Source organism: Lichtheimia ornata (assembly GCF_029851405.1).
Source record: "Lichtheimia ornata isolate CBS 291.66 chromosome Unknown scaffold00109, whole genome shotgun sequence".
Taxonomy (NCBI): Eukaryota; Fungi; Mucoromycota; class Mucoromycetes; order Mucorales; family Lichtheimiaceae; genus Lichtheimia; species Lichtheimia ornata.
The window spans coordinates 35371-57021 of NW_026695429.1; the positions used below are offsets into that span (position 1 = coordinate 35371).

The 21651-nt window shown below is 44.2% G+C and overlaps 6 protein-coding genes across 6 annotated transcripts; 3 read left to right on the top strand and 3 right to left on the bottom strand.

Annotated features, from left to right (window-relative positions):
• Window positions 1-80: 80 nt before the first annotated feature.
• On the bottom strand, window positions 81-1620 carry O0I10_012048 (uncharacterized protein; the record flags this gene model as incomplete). Its single annotated transcript, XM_058491995.1, has 8 exons — window positions 81-154; window positions 224-329; window positions 389-532; window positions 604-669; window positions 739-1086; window positions 1184-1287; window positions 1351-1402; window positions 1507-1620. 8 exons carry the CDS (start codon window positions 1618-1620, stop codon window positions 81-83), a joined length of 1008 nt encoding a protein of 335 aa, XP_058337236.1.
• A 173-nt stretch (window positions 1621-1793) lies between these two features.
• O0I10_012049 (uncharacterized protein) lies at window positions 1794-5430 on the bottom strand (the record flags this gene model as incomplete). Its single annotated transcript, XM_058491996.1, has 7 exons — window positions 1794-2041; window positions 2122-2344; window positions 2397-4606; window positions 4664-4708; window positions 4772-4892; window positions 4968-5331; window positions 5393-5430. 7 exons carry the CDS (start codon window positions 5428-5430, stop codon window positions 1794-1796), a joined length of 3249 nt encoding a protein of 1082 aa, XP_058337237.1.
• Window positions 5431-6812: 1382 nt separating this feature from the next.
• Window positions 6813-10564, top strand: O0I10_012050 (uncharacterized protein; the record flags this gene model as incomplete). The annotated part of the gene is made up of 10 exons (XM_058491997.1): window positions 6813-7230; window positions 7293-7421; window positions 7488-8500; window positions 8559-9093; window positions 9149-9229; window positions 9290-9350; window positions 9425-9509; window positions 9570-10133; window positions 10191-10290; window positions 10347-10564. 10 exons carry the CDS (start codon window positions 6813-6815, stop codon window positions 10562-10564), a joined length of 3204 nt encoding a protein of 1067 aa, XP_058337238.1.
• A 232-nt stretch (window positions 10565-10796) lies between these two features.
• Window positions 10797-11240, bottom strand: O0I10_012051 (uncharacterized protein; the record flags this gene model as incomplete). Its single annotated transcript, XM_058491998.1, has 3 exons — window positions 10797-10878; window positions 10939-11036; window positions 11124-11240. 3 exons carry the CDS (start codon window positions 11238-11240, stop codon window positions 10797-10799), a joined length of 297 nt encoding a protein of 98 aa, XP_058337239.1.
• Window positions 11241-13873: 2633 nt separating this feature from the next.
• Window positions 13874-16783, top strand: O0I10_012052 (uncharacterized protein; the record flags this gene model as incomplete). Its single annotated transcript, XM_058491999.1, has 1 exon — window positions 13874-16783. One exon carries the CDS (start codon window positions 13874-13876, stop codon window positions 16781-16783), a length of 2910 nt encoding a protein of 969 aa, XP_058337240.1.
• Window positions 16784-17749: 966 nt separating this feature from the next.
• O0I10_012053 (pyruvate carboxylase) lies at window positions 17750-21538 on the top strand (the record flags this gene model as incomplete). Its single annotated transcript, XM_058492000.1, has 5 exons — window positions 17750-17839; window positions 17902-18000; window positions 18072-18315; window positions 18377-19684; window positions 19755-21538. The coding sequence occupies 5 exons, from the start codon at window positions 17750-17752 to the stop codon at window positions 21536-21538; spliced, it is 3525 nt and encodes a 1174-aa protein (XP_058337241.1).
• Between the last annotated feature and the right edge of the window lie 113 nt (window positions 21539-21651).

Sequence of the window (21651 nt, forward strand, 5' to 3'; positions counted from 1 at the left end):
CCCTGTAGATAGATATTAACATAGACAACAGTGATGAGTAAAAGGCTGTGTACATTATGTATGATTGGGTTGGATATCGTTTATTCATGCACAGGTCTCAGATCTTGGATTTGTTTGATAAGGAAAGCTTTCTCATCATTGAATTGTTCATCATCTATAAAGACAAAGAGTAAGCAAAGGTGGTGGTGGTGGTAGGTGGCACAATGAAATTTGCTTCATTTACCTTGTCTATCATTGTGGAAATTGTTCAGGAACACGACCAACTTTTCTTGGTTCTTGAGAAGAATGTCCAGGATAGGCTTATTCTTGTTGGGATTGGCAACAAACACCTATTCGATGTGAATGAATACAAAGCGTATTCTCTCTCTATTCATGCACACCCCTTTACCTTGAACACATGAAAAGCTTCAAATTGAATATTCCGACTACGATCTCGCAACAAATTCATCATGAGCTTGAGGTTTTCTGCATTGCTGATATATCGAGTCATGACGTTAAAGTTGGATCGATCCAAAAGAATCTCGCCCAGCAACTGAATAAAGACCCAATTAATCTCAATAAATGGCACTCTTTTTTGGGGGAGGGGTTCCCTTCATCCATTACCTTGAGTGATTGGCGTTTTGTGACATAGTTGGATGAAGTCAAGAGTCGCTTGTAATGATCGAAAAACTATAAAGAAGGAAGGAATGAATGAGTTTCACTACCATCATTGGATAGGCGTTGTTCTCTCTCTCTTACCTCGTCATAGTTGGCATCCAGATACTCGGCAACCATTTGTTTGTGTTTTGTGAGAATTTCCTTGAAAGAAGCAAATGCATCGGAGGCGATATCAAAAGTGCTCATCTCGACATAGTCAAAGAACAAATAAAAGTTGGGAGAATAAAGGATGATCTTGGCAAGGGCTTCGTTCCTGAGACATTCGCGTAAAATCAAGCCGCAATTCAATGCCACTTCGGGATGGTCGTAACCACGCAACAAGGTAAACAGTAATTCCTCTCTTGTACACAAATATTCCACCGTTGGCAACCGAGAACCAATTTGCCTTCGTAGCAAGTTGTTAAAGATTTGTGCCACGTCCTTCTTTGCCTACATTGTCGATATGAGTATCCCATCCCCTTTTCACGATTTTCTCACACAAACATTGCCCATCCACACACACACACTCTCTCTCCTTTTTACATACCTCAAAGTCGAGTTTACTGATATTAAGTACAAGCGCCTGAAGTAAATCATTGTTGTAAATCTCTTGAGCTAACTGTGCTACTTGATCCGGGCTTGGGTCGTTGTCTAAAGTTATGCCATGTCAGCTCTCCCTCTATATATATAATCTATCTTGGTGAGGGTACTTGCCATAGAGAATAGTCTTCATAGATACAAGGTGCTTGGAAATCTCCTCGTTTGCCTAGTAGATAGATAGAAAAAGGGATACTATTAGATATCGTTTACAACAGTAGTGTGCATCCTTCTCATTGTCGGACAGAAAGAAGCCATGTGTCAATGCTTTACCTTGCGTCGATCCGAACCATCCAGTCGAGCAATGGCATCTTTTGTCAGCTTGACCAGATCGTGAGGGGTCTTTTGCTTTGGTTTGAAAATGTTAAAGTTCATTGAAGACGGCATTAAGACGTGATAAAAGTGAAGAAAAGTGTAGCAGTTGCGAGTTCGCGGAGTGAGAAGTATTGGCAGGGTGAATGTTTAAAAGAGGGAGGGGTACACACGCACACACATACAATGTGCTCCTATTGCAGAGAAAGAAAAAAAGGCAGGGAAAAAGAACCCCAATAACTTTATTCTCAAGCCTGTGTCTTCTTTTTACCCTTCTTGGTCACTAACTTGAAACCTTCATCCAAGGCTGTACTATTTGTCACCGGGATGGTCACGTTAAACTTGCCTGCAATATCCTCCTTTCTATTCTTAATAAATTCATTGGCAAATCGTCTTCCATCCATGGATGTAGAATTGGCATAAATGATATCTTGAATAATCTCTCCAGTGCTGGCATCCAATGGAAACGATAACAGCATTTGTACAATCTCGTCCACTATACACACACACATACACACACATGCATTAGAATCATCGATCCTTTCCTTGTGTTTCACAATAGCACGTTGTTCTTACCATTGACTCCTCGATTCAATCCACGCAATGATTGACGACACCAACGCATGAATTCTTCACTAGGAGGCTTCATATCACCTTCCATGGCCGATTTGATAGGAGGAGAAACTTGCTTCTTCACTTGTGTACGTTGCTGTTGTTGCTGTGGTGGTGATCGACGGTCAATGGATGATGATGGTGTCGTTGTTTTCGACATAGATCGATTGCTGCTGTTAGTAGTGCCCTATTTTCTCACGTAAGTATTATGTAATCTATCTCAATGTTTCCCATTTTACCTTTGGCGTAGGCCCTTCTGCAACATTAGCGTATCCTTTGATAGCTGACACCATTCCAGCATTGTTTGTTGATGATGATTTTGCTTTGACTTTGGATGCAGCTTCTTCTTCCTCTTGTTGAATCTGACGAAGCGTCTTTTTTGGTGCAGCTGGCAATTCCCATGGTGCTTTGGATTCCCCTTTGCTTTGCTCAACATCCTCAGCCCATGCATCTTTTTGTTGACTTTCTTGCGCCCTGGCATCTTGAACTTGTCGCTGCAAAGCTGCTGTCGCTTCCTTCTCTTGTTGTGCCTTGATTGCTTGTTGCTTATCAAGCTCCTCGGCTTGGATATCTCGCAAAGAAACAGGCTTGTTGGCAGGTGGTGCACTGTTTTTGGGTTCTGAGATAGAAGGTGCAGGTGCAGATGGTGGTGGTGATGTGGTAGGCGTTGTTTTCTTCTTTGCTGGTTCCTTCTTTGTTGGTTCCTTTGTTGGTTCCTTCTTTGTTGGTTCCTTTGTGGCTGGTTCTTTCTTTGCTGGTTCCTTTGTGGCTGGTTCTTTCTTTGCTGGTTCGTCAAGTGATGGTGCACCTTGATCAGCATCGTTCAATTGCATATCAGATAATGGTTTGGTGATTGTATCCTCCACTGGAACATGGTTGTCTTCTGAAATCGTCTTTTGTTGTTGAGTTGTTGTTGTCTTATCCTCATTTGTTGCCTTATCCACTGCTGCCTCAGATATAGGTGATTCTTGGGGTATAGTCTTCGGTTCAGCTTCAGGCTCCACAACTTGATCATGTTGCTTAGGTGGTGGTGTAGTAACGGGTTCAGCCTTTTCTTCTGTAGATGCTGGGGGTGTGTTTGTTTGGGTAAATGGCGGGAATTGTGGTTGATTTTCATATTGCTGTTGTTGACCAGGCAACGGTTGCAATGGTGTTCTCTGATCTACCGATGGGTGATATTGCTGCTGCTGCTGTTGATATCGCAAATACTTCTCCTGATTTTGCTGTTGTAACATACGTAGATGTTGCTGTTGTTGCTGATATTCATTCATTGCACGCTGATACTCCAAGAATCCAGGGGAACCACCCATATGTGATGCGAGATGTGGATTCATAGCATATTGAGGAGGTGGATGATAGGGTGACGGGCCAATATTGGAGGAATCCATACCACCTGAGAAAGGTTCATTATTCAGCCATGAAGGACCTCTTGGTGGTTGTTCTGTACTAGCCAAAGATGAGCCACGGTTGACAACAAATCCTGGATCGGTGATATTGCTACGGCTGGGATCCACCATTCCATGAGCCATGGATTGCTGCAAAAGACTTGAAGAGACCCCAAGTGAGCTTGGATACGCTCCATTGCCAAATCCAGGCATTGGCATTTGCAATGGACCACCGCCATGCGTATCCGTTGATTGTCTGCCAAGGATGTTACCAGGATAAGGGCCTCTAGCAGGCATTGCATCAAACTCCACTGATCCACCCAATACGGCTGACGATACTCCACCAGCAGGAGGATGAAATGATGATAGCATGGCTGATTGAGGAGTAGGCATTCCCATACCACCACCACCACCACCACCCATGGTTGCTGCTGAATGCAAAGAAGCCGATGGTAGTCGATTGGCAGTCCGAAATGGTTCCTTGTCGTCACCCGTTTTCCTGACAAGATCAATCAATGGCTCAAATTGAGGTTGATCTTCACGCCGAATCATCAAAGTGGGAGCAAAGAAACCAGCCTTGAACCAGTCTTGCATTTCTTCAACACCAAAGGGTCCTTGGATATTGCCTTGAGGATCACGATACAACCATTTGTACGAGGTCTCAAGCATCGATGCCATGCCACTCATATTGTTGCTGTCCATTTTCAAAGGAAGATCCATGCCAGCTGATTGAGAAGGAGGGCGAGGAGCAGCAAAGTTCAGTTGATCAGCACCACCTCCAGCAGCAATTTCACGATAGCGGACATCGTGGGGCTGAATGTTCTCCTTGCCAAAATCAATACCTCCACCACCACCACCTCCTTGTCGTGCTTCAGCGCCTGAAGGAGGAATACCAGCACCACCAGCACCAGCATTGCCATCAGGTCGAAATACACCGTTGCTGTCAAATGTCCCCACAGCATCCTTATTGATGGAACCCCAAGCAGGTACATCCTCTTGTTCACCATTCTCCATAGAGTGTCCAATGCCATCAGATTGTGTCCAACCACCCGATTGACCAAGATCTAATCACGTGAATGAATGAGGATACAAGCAATTAGATGGACCATTATACAACTTACCATGCTCTTGTTCCTTGATGGATCTCTCGTTAAATTGATCATCATCTGAACATGAAACACATGAGCTCTTTTTTTTATTTAATGTATCCATTCTGATATATAGTATACCTCGTTTATATTGATGATGCATGATGCCATCATTTGCATTCCTCGCATACATTGCGCCATGAGGTTGGTCTTGTCCTTGAAGAAATTGCATATCATTCGAATGAGCAGGGCCAGCCAACATCTAATGAATTACGTAACAAACAATCAACGATAAAGATCCACCCACTGCCTCAATCCACATGCTATAATACTTTACCTTTCCTTCTTGCTCACCCAATGGACCAGCAAACGACAAGGAAGGTTGCGAGTCATGTTGTTGACCTTGAAGCTTGGCAGGAACTCCACCCGATTGATACATGCCCAACATCAAGTCGTTGGCGTATTTGTAACGGGGGTCTACGCCTGGACCTGAAAGCGAAGGCTGCTGCTGCTGCTGTTGGTGCTGCTGCTGTCCGTGGTTAACGTTGAACTGAGGATGGCGAGATGAAGTCGTGGATGACAAGGCATCGAGTCGGTTGGAGCCATGTTCGCCAAGGTTCGAGGAAGTCGATGAAAAGTAATAGGCGTTATCAGTGTTCAAGACATCAGATCGATTGTCGTTGGCAAGAGTTGGGCGCATCCTAAAGTCATTGAAAAGGACAATCAGTCAAGACGATCCAGTGTCAAGCAAAGAGAGTATACCATTCATAGCCGAGGTGCATATTGGTAGAAGTCGTCATGGGAACAGGTTTAGACAAAGTCGTAGGTGAAAGAAGAGATAATAAAAGCGTGTCGGGCGATTTAGACTGTGTGAAAGAAGCTATTATAGAAAGCACACATTGGGCGAAGGGCCCTTTATCCCCCACCGTGACAGTGACTAATCCCTTTTTCGTTTGATAACATGTACCCTTTTCACTCACTCATACCTATTTCAAGGGTGAAGGGAGGAAGGACACTCTTGTTAAACACATAACGTGTGTATGCGTGTAGTATGATGATGTGTCAATGACACCTTTGAAATTCACCCCTTTGACTCATTATTGCCCTAAGCGTGAAAGGGGATGAGGGTGGTTCTTTCATGGCATTTGTATTGCGTAACATGTACATATCTTAACCTGCCTTTCATGAGTGGAGTAGAGTATGCCACAACAACAATAGAATGATATTTGACGAATGTGCCAGGTCAGCTCTGGCATTCGTAAGCGTTACACAAAAGATTCGTTTCCTGCATTTCATATGTCAACCAATCAGAAACATTGTGCCGCTTCAGGAAACGTGCTGCTAATTACAACGGCTTTCTGAGGTAGCTTCTTTATCTCTAATAATAGCATACATGGCATGTCTCTGAGCTGAACAAGATAACTTGATATGAGGTTGATATCTTCGTTTATGACAAGCAGCACATGCTGGTTGGTGATTGAGTATGCTTACTGCAACGCATACCTGAGTGGGATCGTTCAAAGGTAATACGCTTGATTTCAAAGCTCTTCATATTTGCATTGATAATCTTCAAAGCCTTCCATCCTTTCAAGAGGTTCAAAGCAGCAACAGCTAGATTACACTGATGGTATCATAGCCGAAACGACAATACAGCTTCCAGTATAAGTCATCGTCGACATTTATTACACCAAGTCTGATAACGTGCTGTGATGGTCCAAGTCATTAATGCTGTCGTGAATAAAACACAATATGTATGAGAGCACAGCAACTGCATGAGCACTTTAACAAGTTGCTTTAGTACCACCATTTTATGGAGAGGATATTGGAAGTATCTAGCTACAATGAAAGCTACCTTTTCCTTTCAACCACATGCAAATCAGCAAGGTTGCCAACTACAGAGAACTCGTGGCAAATCTGCTTTAGCCATTGCATAGATGATATCACGTTTGGATCACATATTGAACCTCCCAAGGTATGTGCCTAGTACACATTCATTCAATGATGCATGCATCGTTTATTATACATACTTTATTGAGAGCACACATGTGAGGATGAATGTACGATACAAAAGGGATCACGTGATTCGTGGGGTGGTTGCTCCAAAGCCGAATTTCCTGAAATGGGCGCTTACTTGCCGACCAAGCGTTGCTTTATCTTCTTTTCCTTTAATTCATGCCACTCCATGCAGCCACATCGCTACATTAACGAATTGGAGCATTGGAGACATACTTCGCAGCGTCCACAACAATATCGCTCACCTCAGCAATCGCCATTACAGTCACCCACGTTATCACCAGAAGCAGCTTCCAAAGAACCACCCAATGCGCACGATGCTGACACTGCTTCGGAAACCGACAATGATAACAAGACAACGTCCAAAGCCTTCCAAGTAGAGTCTCCTCGAGGATGGCTTGAATATGCACCTTCAGCGTCGTATTCTACGGAACGCAAAAAGGTTCAGCATACTACAACGAATGAGGATACTATCGGCACGAAGGGCCGCGGCAACAATGAGAATAATGGCAGCACCAGAAAGCATAAGCAATTGGAGAATCAACGGCATACCACAGCAGCTTCCAATGCTACGGATTCTCAAACTGGTATGATTCAACATTACGAAGAGTGGTTGCTATGGAAAATGCTGACAATGATCTTATTTCAGCCAGGGATATGCTGTGTGCTGTATCATATGAAGACATTGTGAAACTCACACAGATGGCTGCTCATTTACCGGATACAAGTCTTGCCAGCAAGTATCCTAGCAATCGTACTCATCAACGCCAACGATCAGGTATGTGCATACATACGCACATTGAATTTCAAGGGTAGTCCATTATTGACATGATTGAATATTTAGAGGAACCAAGTCAGCGCATCAAACATCATGCTCGTAGTAGATCCATGGCTCGACCTTCAGGTGATTTTTGCCTTGATGATACTCGACATAAGCCAAGCAGATTACGCATTGATCCAGGCACATCAGCGAGCACTGAAAACTTGACATCCAATCACGTTGATACGAATGCTGTTCCCATTGTTACACGTTCATCTCTCAGTACACCACCACCTTCGACACAACAGCTTGTCAATGCACGAGCAACCAAGTCTTTTGATCCGAATAAGAACGAGCATCGACGATCATGGTACAAACCGTTTGTCAAGCGAGACAAAAAAGGCAAATCCAAAGACACCTCATTTGCCGATTTGCAAAGTTCTATATCGGCTGAAGCAGCAGCAGCAGCAGCATCACCATCCTCTTCAATTGATACTGGTTCATCCATGTTACGTGATGGAAGTCATAGTAGTGCTGGTAGCCATGACATTCGCTATCTCATGACCATCTCTCAAACGGAAAGCAGTACCCCGAGTATTGGCAACAGCGAGGGTCGTGCATCAGCAACCAACAATACGGACCCTGATTCTCATGCATCATCATCATCATCCGACAATCGTAAACGTTCATCACTTCATCCAACATCACTTATCAAAGGTCGCTTAATTCCCAGCAGCATCAGAGCCTCATCGGTTGACTCGAATACTAGCTCCACTACCACCAGCAAACAGAAACATTTTCGCGGCAAACCTTTTTCACTTCCACGACGACGACATTCATTTGACAGCATGCATTCTTCGACAGCATGTAATAATGAAGATTCACGTGCAAAAAGACGACGACGAAGATCAAGTGCAGATCCACTTGTTGTCACGAGCAGGAACAACAACAACAAAAGTCATCCAACAACAACAACATCACCATCACCAACAGAGGAGAATTGGGAGGTGGAGAAAAAACAGCAACCTGTTGTCCATTTTGATAACGACCTCTTGCAACGATCAGCGAATACTTCGATCCATTCACGATCCCCTGATGTAAGCTTATCTTTTATTACAAGCATTGTTATTTGTATTCACACGTGACATGTTGTAGTTTTCACCGGTGCAGGACATTCGATCATCATTTGACCTCTATGCACCACCACGAGATGACGATTTGAACAAGCGTGATACAAGTGATGCGGACTCGTGTCGATTTTACCCATCAGGAAGTGAGGATGGCATCAAGAGCAACCGTGCTAGCATCAGTGATTACAGCGGTATCACCTCTACAGCACCTTCCGAAGGCGGTGGTGTTGCCAGTCGTGGAGGATCGCCTGAACCCATTGAACCTCAAGAGACGACCAAGACCTTGATGTTTGATTATGGAAGTCTTCCTGATGAGGTCCTCGGGCTGTTGAAGGAATATGAAAAACAAGGGAAGATGGAGATTGTGGAAAAGCGTGTACGCTATACACGTGCTCAGGAGAAGGAAGAAGAAGACGAGGAAGAAGAGGAAGAGGAGGAGGATGACGATGAAGAAGACGTGATCGATGCTTCACAGCTTGTTGGTGGTATCCCCTTCGTTAATGATAAGCCCGTTGGCGACTCTCAGAGTGAAACGGAGTCCATGATCACGAGAAAAATAGGTAAGGTGTCTCGTTGTGTAAAGATAAGAATGAGTGTTTAACATGTAATCCTTAGCAATTGTGCGTGCAAGCAAATCGGATAACGCAGATTTCGTCAAGCTTATTCATCTCACAGATGGCCGGTCATTGAGAAATGGTAAGATGAGTGATACTATCATGTGATTATTGAGCTCACATGGGATATTGTTTCAACAAGGATACCTGCTTGATCTCCATGTTACGATGGTGGAAGACGCTGAAGATTTAAGCGAAGACGAGTAAGAAGGATAGGCTGGGTGGTGGATGAATGATAGGGGGTAACTTTGACAACTCATCAATGATACGTTCATAGGAATTCACAAGAAGATCTTCATATGCTTATGAAGAATTTGGATGTTCGCATTGAAGAATTAAAAGGCTTGACCCAGGCCTCGAAGGTAATTGGATCTCTTTAATGGGAAAGGGACACTTGTTAATGTAGCATTGTTGCTGTGTAGGAATTCATGGATGAAAATCGCAAAACGATCGAGGCGCTAGCTGTTGATGATTCTGAACGCAATAGCTTCGACGCTTCTACCTGGCAAAGTCCACCCAATAGCCGGCAGACATCTACAAAGAGTATCCACAGTATCAAGGAAGTTGCCATGTCACAAGGGTTGGAAAACGAGCAAGCACGTTCAAAGAGAAAGGGTGTATTCTTTACGAATTCTCCATCATCAGCATCGTCATCATCTAGCTCATTGGGGGCATCAAGTACCAACACCGCACCTCCAGCAACCTTGTCAAGATCATCGCGCCAACTTAGCTTTTCATCTTCTATCAGACATGTGCCTTCCCTTCGCCTTGATACACATTTGCCCTATCGGTCCGTCAACCCTTTCGACTATCGACAAGAGGAAGTGCAACTTGGCGTGTGTGCTTTGGAGAACGAAATGATCGAATTTAAGCGAGCCTTGTGTGAAACGGAAGAGCTTATCCGTGACATTCAAATTGATATCAGTGACACGCGACAAAAGATGGCTTGCTATATCAAGGACATGCCAGATGCCCATTATTCAGCTGTAAGTGAAGATGGAGGGAAAAAGAAGACTCGACGCTAACATACAATGCTTTTTTAGCTCAAGAAACTTGAAGTGGATATCGAATCAATATTAGCGAATCGAGCAAAGAATCCATGGCTTGATACCGGTTATGCATTACTTTCGTATTTATTAACACGTAAGTGGGATCAAGATTGTGTTAGCTCGGGACTAATCAGTGTGGTGTGCATGTAGTGTGTGCCTTGCTCGTATGGATCATCATCTGTGCATTAAAATGGGGTCGTACAGTGATCTTGTTTCCCCGGAAACTATGGCGTACCTATAATGAATACCTCTTGGAGCGTAACAAGGCTGTCAAGCAAGCTAGTTTACGGACGGTTTCCTCTGGTGTCGAGCTCAGCTCAGCATTACGCAGTCCCACTCGCCCACGGCATCGCCATCAAGACCTCTAAGATCATCATCACCATCTTCATTGTTCTCCATATCTCATTCATTATTCATATTGTTTGATACCCATTTAATCACTCCTAATTCCAAAACCACTACTTTTTCATGTGCATATCCAAGTAAATTACATGTTCCCAAGTCTTTCTACAAAACGGCAATGTCGTTTATTTGATGGGGATGTTGCGGATTGTTGTGTGTAGTGTTGTGTGTGTGTGTTTGTGGATGGATCTAAGCGGTTTAAGCAGTCTTTTCAAAATCAAGCTTGACACCCTTTTCCTTCAAAGACTTTTCAGCTTCCTTGGTAGCCCAGGAGACAACGCTATAGCAACATAAATGATATGAATAAAGAGGTTCGGTATGCTCTCATTGTTGTCTTTACCTGGTATCAGGCTTGTAATACAAAGCAACAGCCATGAGGAAGAAACCACCGCCCATGCCCCAGTTGTAAATGCTTTCCCACTCCTCCTTGACACGAGTCTAGGTGATAGGATGGGATCATTAGTATATGCGTTGTCAACGAGGTGGGTGTTTTTCAATGTTGCGTTTGTTGAATGACTTGAATACCTTTTCGTTGAAGAGATAACCTCCAGGCTCATTGACTTCGGGAGCACCACCGCCGCCACGGCGCATAACGGTAGGACGAGTGAGTCTCGCAGATCGTGCAAATGCTCTAGCCAACATTGTCGATTGGTGTGTGTGTGTATAGTAGGCTTAAAGGGTGGAAGTGAGTGCCGTGCTTCTGAAAACAAATTCAAACTTGCCTGCTCACAGCCGACGTCATTCGTCAATGTTTGACAACCCGCCATCCGCTCACTCTCACCTTGCCCATTAAGGGGATCGTCTGCAGATATAGATGTTCTTATAAGCTAGAGATTGTCAATAAGAAGTATCATGATTTCAATGTATGTAAAAACTTCCTTTTGAAAATTAGACGTTGTCTCAAATCCTATTGTTTTATCATCAACACATGCGGGGGGCTACTATGGGTAAGCATCGATGTGTCTGCTCAAGAAGAAGAGGGGCTGATGATGCTTGATTGCATACCCCATATGATTTCTATTATCGCTATCAAACGCGACATGATAAAAGAAAGATGTATTAAAGAAGCGTGGCTTTGGTGTCGCCTTCCATTTCTGAAGGAGGATTGCATCTTGCAGCTCACTTCCTTAATAACGGATGTTGTTCCCTGCGCCTGTAAAGTTCTCAGGTGAATGCTTTGTTTCCAAGCTTGTATTTACACTTTTGCAGAGAGCTGCTGCACTATTTACTATCTTTGCCCACCAATGGTTCATTATGATACGATTTATTGATTTAGGTATCGTGTTTTGGACTGCAGCCAACAATGAGTCAATAGATTGAGCGCTGCAGTGTGGCCAACATGAGCCAACAACTGAATCTGCTTCAATTCGTGCATGATTCTATTTACCAAGGCTGCATGGATAAGGTGAAACCCATTTTTATGCGTACTTCAAAGCATTCTACTTCCATCACTTGCTGATAACAAGTTGTGATAATGGTCATGAGCTTTGTATGTGTTGTTCTTTGCATAAAAACTCGTTGAATACCGGGAGCATGTAATACAAAGACTTGTAAAGTTGTCTCTTGGGAGATTGAAACGCACTTGTTTAAATACTGGTCGACAGCGGAGCTATTTTAGGTGGCGTTGGCATCATTGCATGTAATCCAGGGTGAGCCTTGCTAGGTGATTTTGTCAAATCGTTCATCACCCAATAATGAAAATAAGGCCTATAGCATTTGTTTTGCTCGAACACTATACTAAATCGTTTGCTGCTTGTACATTGAGAATGGCTGTGCTTGTCTCTTGAGGGGCACAATAGCAGTGTCCATTCAGCTGAGTTTCCCATGTCATGTATGCAGTTGGATAGCAAGCACCCTATTCATTGTCATCTGGCTACATCCATAGTCCATATCATATGGTATGCAGTAGGATCGATATAAGCTTCGTCGTCATTATCGATTGTGTATCTCTATACTTGATCATCAAGGTTACTTTTTTGCTCCTTTTGATGCACCAGCATGCAAGTACGGTATACTTGTCGCGTTTCACAAAATCCAACGTTCCAGGAAGGGAAACGGTGGTTTGCAACTATTATTTTGGGCCGGGTATTATAACAATTCCCATGATTGTTGTTACGTATCAGCATTCTCATTATCTTTATCTTAATGATGATTCTAATGAATAGTCTAGATCACACTAAATGGTGATGCGATTTATTTTTATATGCAGTCGTAGGCTGAAAAAAGATCAAATGAGCCGATAATATATTGGTGGAACGATATAAAGTGAGAAGGAGGAGGAGGAGAAGAGCTCTCTTAGTAGTAGTAGATGCAATGCACTGCACGCACTTTGGACGTTTGTGTATATGGCCGCAGAGAAAGACAAAAAGGAGTAAAACCGGGTAGTAGTAGTAAATAGTAGTAGTGATCTTTGTCGAGTGTCCGCCATTACCCTTTTGTTCATGATGAATGATGTCCCTTACTCCTTACTTTAACAGGGCGCCAAACGGGAAGCTGTTCCGGCCTCGTGTCACCAAAATGCTCCTGGACACCGAATTGGATGCTCATTGGTCAAAGTGCCAAAAGAGAGAGAAAAAGGGGTGAGCACATATGACTGAAGGAGGGAATGGCGGTGTATTAGGCAAAAGCGCGTTTTGGAACCAATAGATTGAAAAGTATCCCAGGGGTAAATGATGATAAATGATGCGAGTGGTGAGTGATGAAGATGTGGGTGTTTGTTGGGTAAAAGTAGGATGGCGTTTCTTTAGGCGGAGAGAAAGAGAGAAATAGAGAAAGCTCATGTCGTGTACAGTATAGCAAGGCAACCCAAAGCACATGATTTGAATGACTGCTGCCCCGCCTTTTGCACCTGGGAGTGAGGAAGAGAGTGAGCGAGAGAGAGAGTAAGAAACACCACGCGCCCAAAAAAAGGCAAGAGCTTACTCTGTTGCTCTTCCTTTTTCTCTCTTTTTTTCTTTTACCTTTTCCATGCCTCTCTATTGACTTTGGCAGTAGTGCCGCCTATTCCCTCTTGTCATTTTTAAGCATATCTCCCGTCTCTATATACCCCCACCCTATCTCTTCATTCTTCTTTCATACCCGGCATTGGCATCTCTGTGGATAACATTCATACTCATTTTCACCAATTTCAACAATCAACGTTGCATAACCCTCCAAAAACACCCTCGTATAACCATCACTTTCAGCATATATAAGATTTGTGAGTGTTGTGAATGGGGGTACTGGATACAACAGTAGCTGCTTGGCTGACATGATTTATCTGCAGCATATATACAATGACCGTCGTTACTGCAGCAAACCCGTTACTTCCGCCAGTGTCGGTCAAGCAATCCATTTCTATACAACCGGAAGATTCCGTTTTTGATCAACTTGCGGCCATTCAGCTACCCGACAAAGAAATCAATGACATCTTGAACTTACACGACTCGCTTTCCTTGGAACAAATCGTCAATCGCTTCGATGCCATCGCTACCAAAATGACGACTTGGTTACAAACAGCACAAATGGCAGTCTTTACGCTTGAGATGAATGTCAAGGAAGAGAATCCACAAAGCATGCATGATACCCAATCGATATTGGAATTCTCTTTCGGTCGAATGGAGCCACTTGTATCCATCCTTGATGAGATCAGCAATGTTGTACTCGACAAATTGGATGATCATGATGACGATGATATGGGAATGACCCCAATGCAACTACAAGAGCAAAAGATGAAAACAAGGATGTCGTTGACCAAGATTCAATCCGAGTGGTCTGGATTGCAGCATTTTTTGACATCGGTGATACGACAACTTGAAAGCATCAATGAGAAAAGGGAACTCACCACTCTTATGGAGCATGTGTTACAGCAAATTGATGACCTATCAATTATGATGTTCCAGTTTCAGGAAAAACGCCATGCCACAGCTGCCGTTTCATCTTCAGGTGCATCCTCTGTTTGCAGTAGTGAAGCAATGAGCTCCCCTCTCAGCACCACTAGTAGCGGGTTATTCTCACCATCAGTCGCCTCAACAGCCACTGCAACCACTACAGTCATCACCAATGCTAGTGGGATGCCTGATCCAACAGCAGCAATATCAGCTCCTCGTGATGATCAAATTCTTGTCGATATCGATAATCGGGTTGAACCTCTCTTTCATGCTGTACAAAAGATTTATTCATCAATGACATCAAACACACCCCCGGATGATCCTTCAGGTGTATTGACTCGGAAGCATAACACAGTCCAAAAACGATGGGAAGCTTTACGACTTGAGATTGATGACCTCAAAGAAGAGCTCAAGGAAGATCGATGGTTGACCGTGTTTCGACAAGTGGCTGATCAAGTGGATGTGATGATTGATGGATTGGAGAAAACAGTGACACAATGCTACGGCATCATCCAACAAGTCCGCGAATGGCACATTGCAGCACACCCACAACAACAACAACAACATGGAAACGCCTTTGAACGTTTATCAAAGACAATCATGCGTAATCTTCCACGGCCCAATCATTCCAACAACACATGTTCATCACCTCCACCTTTGCCTGTTGATGGTGAAAAATTCAAGTCCATTGAAAAGAACTTTGAAGCAAAGTACAAGTACTATGCACCTTCCATTGACAAGATGCTTGGTATGCTTGGAAACGGGATTGTATCGCGTGTGGCACGTGACAACGTCACTAGTAAGAGGCATTCCTCAATGATGCAACGTTGGACGACTCTCAAGGCCACTATGGATGATTTACGTATGCGTGATTTACGTGAGACTGAACGTATGCTGTATGGTGGTGGTAGCAGCAGTGGATGGAAGAGTATTCGCCACAGGAGCCATGAAGATGTGAAAAGCAACACTTTACCTCGAATGGGCAGCCGTAACCATGTTGATGATCGACGTGTTAGGAGTGTTACCCCTAGTTTGGCAGCCGATATGCGTAAAAGCATGTATAGCCCAGTACAACGTACGCCACCACGTGCAGCAAGCTCTATGGCTCATCACAGCTCTCGTGATTATATTCGACCTAGCACATCTGATTCTTCATCCCTTGATGGCAACACCACAACAATCACAGCAGCTTCTCGTCGTCGCAAACTCACCAAAACGCCAAGTCGTCAAGAAGTAAAATCATCATCAGCAGGACAATTTGGTAAAGAATCCAAATCCTTGGGCACACGCAAGAGTCGAGTCCCTGCACGTACAGCAACACCTACTGGAAGAGAAGAGGCATCATGGATGAAACCTACAAAGAGCACCTTGATGAGGAATCGACGTACGCAGGATGATGAAGAGGATCATAGCAACAAGACAACATCACGCCCCAAAACACCCACTCGTCCCAAAACACCGACACGGCCTAAAACACCTGTTACACGATCTAAGACCCCAACACCTGGACAACAGCATAGTCGTAAAACGATGACACCAGTACCACCACGTCCAAAGAGTAGCCTTGGATCAAGCCATCAACGTGATCATCAAGCACTTCCACCTATTCCAGATCGTGAGAGACGAGCAGCATCCCCTGTGAAGCGTACAATGACACCCTCATTTATTCCACGTCCAAAGACACCACAACAACAACATCGTGCACAATCACCAAGTCAACTTCCAAGACGTCCACGTTCATCCATGATGACAATGACACCGCCACCACGACCACGACCCTTGTCACAAGTATTGATTAATGCAATGGATGAGGATGAGGAAGATGATGTCTATGACGATGATTCATTCATGCATGATAGTGGCAACAACAAGCGATTACTTTTACGCAAGAAGCAATCCATGCCAGCCGTGCTCCATCAACGTCATCATCACAATGATCATCATGAAGTATATACACCCAATCGTCGTGATCCATTGGATATGGAAGTGGCTCGCATTGTGAACGCAAGTCCTATCACTGTCAAATGCCAAAAAGGACCTCTTGGTGGTGGACGCTATTACTTTGGAAACGAGCTCAATCCATCAGTGGGAGGTGGCAAGAAGCTGTACACGTGTAAATTAATGAATTACGCCAATCGAGACTCATCACGTCGATCCAAAGCTCCTCAAAACAAAGTGCTTGTACGTGTAGGCGGTGGATGGCAAGACCTCGAAATGTTTTTACTCGATCATTCCAATTTGATGACCACAGCAGCTACTGATATCGTCACTACTACCACGCGTCCCTTTTCCAGCATGGGCTATAGCCGAAGATAAAGAAACTATATTAATAAAGAATCCTTGTTCATTGTGTGTAATACAATCCATCCTCTTTGTTGTTGTGCATAATAAAAAAAGTAGGTGATCATCAACCTGCATCAATGCTATTATAATACTACAGGTTCATTACTTGTACTATAGGGACGTGCTTGGTTGTTATTGTACATACGTCGTGTGTTTCGGGAAGGTGGATTATGATCGATTAGGGAAAATCCCCGTTTGACCATTTGCCTTTGGATACATCACACAAGGAGATACGTATACGAGAACCTCTTGTCAGCAAAACAATGAAAATATGTACCTACATGCTCTATGACCCGTGGCTGGCTTAAAGAGCATGCAAAGTTGTTGTGAAACGCATGCGGTTGCCATCATCACCACCACTACTATTCCATCGCTTTGAAACACTCCAAGAAGCTAGTAGGCTTCTAGCGTAGATAAGAGTAGTATTCTATTTTGTACAAATATTCTCCCTTCTTCTATCGTACGTATAATAGGGATGGGGCAAGATTTCCTGAAACAGAGGAGGGCTGTACATAACATACTCCTCCGCTTTGACAGCGTGATGGTTATTATGGTGGTGAATATGCACATCATGACGTGATGACAAAGAATGGTGTGGTCACGCTAGACATAAAGTTAATAGAGGACATGACGATGCATTCTCTCTCTCTCTCTCCCACACTATTGGGAAAAACGCGGGATGGACAATGAAGGAAAGGCTTTGCCGTACAAATTTCTCTTACAGAATTGGAGACACGCAAACAATGCCGACAAGTGAGAGGGCATGTGATACGCGATAAGGTTCACTACATAAATGGTCCTGCATCATTTTCCTTTTGTTTGGATCTCATCTTTCTTTTTTACTTTTCCCAACGTTTTGTCTTCTTCTTCAATGTGAGTATTCATTAAAGTACCCTTTGAACATTGACACGCTCATCATTGTTATTGCGTAGTAGTAGTATGCCAGCTCGTGAACATTCGGTCGAAACCATCCGGCGTAGCAGTGAGGTGATGGGCAACTTGAGAAAGCTCATGGTTGTCAATCGAGGAGTAAGTAGTAGTAGTATAGGATCAATGATGGGATACATGGGGCTAATCAATGCCACCCCAAGGAAATTGCCATCCGTGTCTTTCGCACAGCTCATGAATTGTCAATGCGTACGGTTGCCATTTTTTCATATGAGGATCGTTTATCCATGCATCGATACAAGGTATATACATATAAGTTGTGGAGGTGGGTTGGTGGGTGATAATAGGGGTATACTCATAGTGGGTGCTATAGGCAGATGAATCCTATCAGATTGGCAACTTGGGTCAATACACGCCTGTGGCTGCCTATCTTGCACAAGATGAAATTGTTCGCATAGCAAAGGAGCGTGGCGTCGCTATGATTCATCCAGGCTATGGCTTTCTTTCTGAGAATGCCGAATTTGCTCGCAAAGTAGAAGCCGCTGGTATCACGTTTATTGGACCTGCACCTGAAGTCATTGAAAGTTTGGGTGATAAAACAAAAGCAAGACAAATTGGTAAGGCGTATGATCACATGACCACCTAAACAAACATACCTTCATACTTACATTGATATAGCTATGGAATGTAAGGTGCCAGTGGTTCCTGGTACACCAGGACCTGTGAGTGAATACAAGGAAGCGGAAGCATTTATCAAGGAACATGGATTTCCCATTATTATCAAGGCTGCTATGGGTGGTGGTGGTCGTGGCATGCGCGTGGTGCGTGATGAAGCTTCTTTGGAAGATGCCTTTAATCGTGCCAAATCGGAGGCGTTGTCTGCTTTTGGTGATGGAACCGTATTCATTGAACGATTTGTGGATAAGCCGCGTCATATCGAAGTGCAAATCCTAGCCGATCGTGCAGGGAATGTGGTGCATCTTTTTGAACGTGATTGTTCAGTGCAACGCCGTCATCAAAAGGTGGTTGAGATTGCCCCTGCCAAGAATTTGGATAACGCTGTACGTGAAGCTATTTTGAATGATGCTCTCAAGATTGCCAAAGCTGTAAAGTATCGCAATGCAGGCACAGCTGAGTTTTTGGTTGACACGCAAAATCGGCATTACTTTATTGAAATCAATCCACGTATCCAAGTGGAGCATACAATCACTGAAGAGATCACTGGTATCGATATTGTTGCCGCCCAGATACAAATTGCTGCTGGTGCATTGTTACCCCAACTTGGCTTGACACAACAAAGAATTCGACAACGTGGATTTGCTATTCAATGTCGAGTGACCACCGAGGATCCTGAAAAGAGCTTCCAACCTGATACGGGTAAAATTGAAGTGTATCGATCATCCGGTGGCAATGGCGTACGTCTTGACGGTGGTGCTGGTTATGCAGGTGCTATCATCACCCCACATTACGATTCATTACTTGTCAAGGTGACATGCTCTGGTTCCACCTACGAAGTGGCTCGTCGAAAGATTGTGCGTGCATTAGTGGAATTCCGTATCCGCGGTGTCAAGACCAACATCCCTTTCTTGCAACGTTTACTTACTCATGATACATTCATCAATGGCCATTGTTGGACAACATTTATCGATGACACGCCTGATCTTTTCCGCCTCGTGAGATATCAAAACCGTGCACAACGATTGCTTGGCTACCTTGGTGATGTCGTCGTCAATGGATCTCAAATCAAGGGCCAAATGGGCGATCCTGCATTCCGTCAAGAGATTGAGGTCCCTGTGGTGCGTAACAATGGTGCCAAAGGTGGCGATGCAGCTGCAGAACTCAAGGATGGGTGGCGTAAGATCATTGTTGAACAAGGAGCAGACGCCTTTGCCAAAGCTGTACGAGAGTATCCAGGCGTGCTCATTATGGATACTACTTGGCGTGATGCTCATCAAAGTTTATTGGCCACACGTGTGCGTACCGTGGGTAAGTGCACATAGACGATTTGTTTGTTTGCATGTTGCTAATGATATGTTATTGTTTATTTCATATGCAGACTTACTACGAATTGCAGCTGCTACATCCCATGCACTTTCAAACGCGTTTTCACTTGAATGCTGGGGAGGAGCAACCTTTGATGTGGCTATGCGTTTCCTACACGAGGATCCATGGGATCGTTTGATCAAGTTGCGTGAAGCAGTACCCAACATTCCATTCCAGATGCTCTTGCGTGGTGCGAATGCTGTTGGCTATACCTCCTATCCCGACAATGTCGTGTATGAATTCTGTGACAAAGCGGTCAAGGCTGGCATGGACATCTTTAGAGTCTTTGATTCGCTCAACTATGTGGAGAACATGAAGCTTGGTATCGATGCAGTCAAGAAGGCCGGTGGTGTTGTTGAGGCATCCGTATGCTATTCAGGCGACGTGACGGATCCTACCAAGGACAAATACACGCTCGATTATTACTTGAAGCTTACAAGAGAATTGGTGAATGAAGGCATCCACATTTTGGGCATCAAGGACATGGCGGGTTTACTTAAACCTGAAGCTGCACGTGTACTCGTTGGTGCTCTACGCAAGGAATTCCCCAATTTACCCATTCACGTGCACACGCATGACACTGCTGGTGTTGGTGTAGCATCCATGATGGCAGCAGCAGCGGCAGGTGCCGACGTTATTGATGTTGCTATTGATGCCATGTCAGGAATGACATCTCAGCCTTCCATGGGTGCTCTTGTTGCTGCTCTTGAACAAACCAATCTTGGCACTGGTATTCGTATGGAAGATATCCAAGCCATCAACTCATACTGGGAACAATGCCGCTTGTTGTATTCTTGCTTTGAAGCCAACGTCAAGGCTGCCGACTCGGGCGTGTTTACCTATGAGATGCCGGGTGGTCAATATACAAACCTCATGTTCCAAGCACAACAACTTGGTCTTGGCACCCAATGGAAACAGATCAAAAAGGCCTACTCAGAAGCAAATCAACTTTGTGGCAACGTGATCAAGGTGACACCTTCATCCAAAGTGGTTGGCGACCTAGCTCAGTTCATGGTATCCAACAACCTATCAGCCCAAGACGTTGTTGAACGTGCAAAGAGTCTATCGTTCCCTACATCAGTTGTCGAATTCTTCCAAGGTTACCTTGGTCAGCCTTATGGTGGTTTCCCTGAGCCGTTGCGTAGCAACATTATTCGCGACTTGCCACGTATCGATGGTCGCCCTGGAGCAACATTACCACCATTGGATCTTCACAAGCTCAAAGAAGAACTTATTGAAAAGTATGGACCCAACATCCGTGATTATGATGTGGTATCAGCAGCATTGTATCCTAAGGTCTTTGCTGAGTATCGTGAAATGGTCAATCAGCATGGTGATCTATCAGTCATTCCCACACGTTACTTTTTGGCCAAACCTGAAGTGGGCGAAGAATTCCATATCGAGATTGAGGAAGGCAAAACACTCATCATCAAGCTACTCGCTGTTGGTTCGCTTAGTGGTGATGGCAAGCGTGATGTCTATTTTGAACTCAATGGTGAAGCACGTGTTGTCGGCATTGTGGATCGTAGTGCAGCTGTGGAAACTATTACTCGTGAAAAGGCAAAGGAATCCAATCCTGGTGATGTGGGTGCACCTATGTCGGGTGTCGTTGTTGAAGTACGTGCCAAGGAAGGTGCTCACCTCAAGGCTGGCGATCCCGTTTGTGTGTTAAGCGCCATGAAGATGGAGACGGTTGTAACAGCACCTGTTGCCGGCAAAGTCGAGTTGGTACCTATCCATGAAGGGGATTCACTTTCATCGGGAGATCTTGTAGCTCGCCTTGTCAAAGATTCTTGAACATAGTAGTATAGCACAATATCAATTAAAACCATCATATCTGATACGTAACAGCACGTGAAATTCATCGGCAATCTGTAAATTGTGATTCAAAGCAAAGAAATAAAATTGGG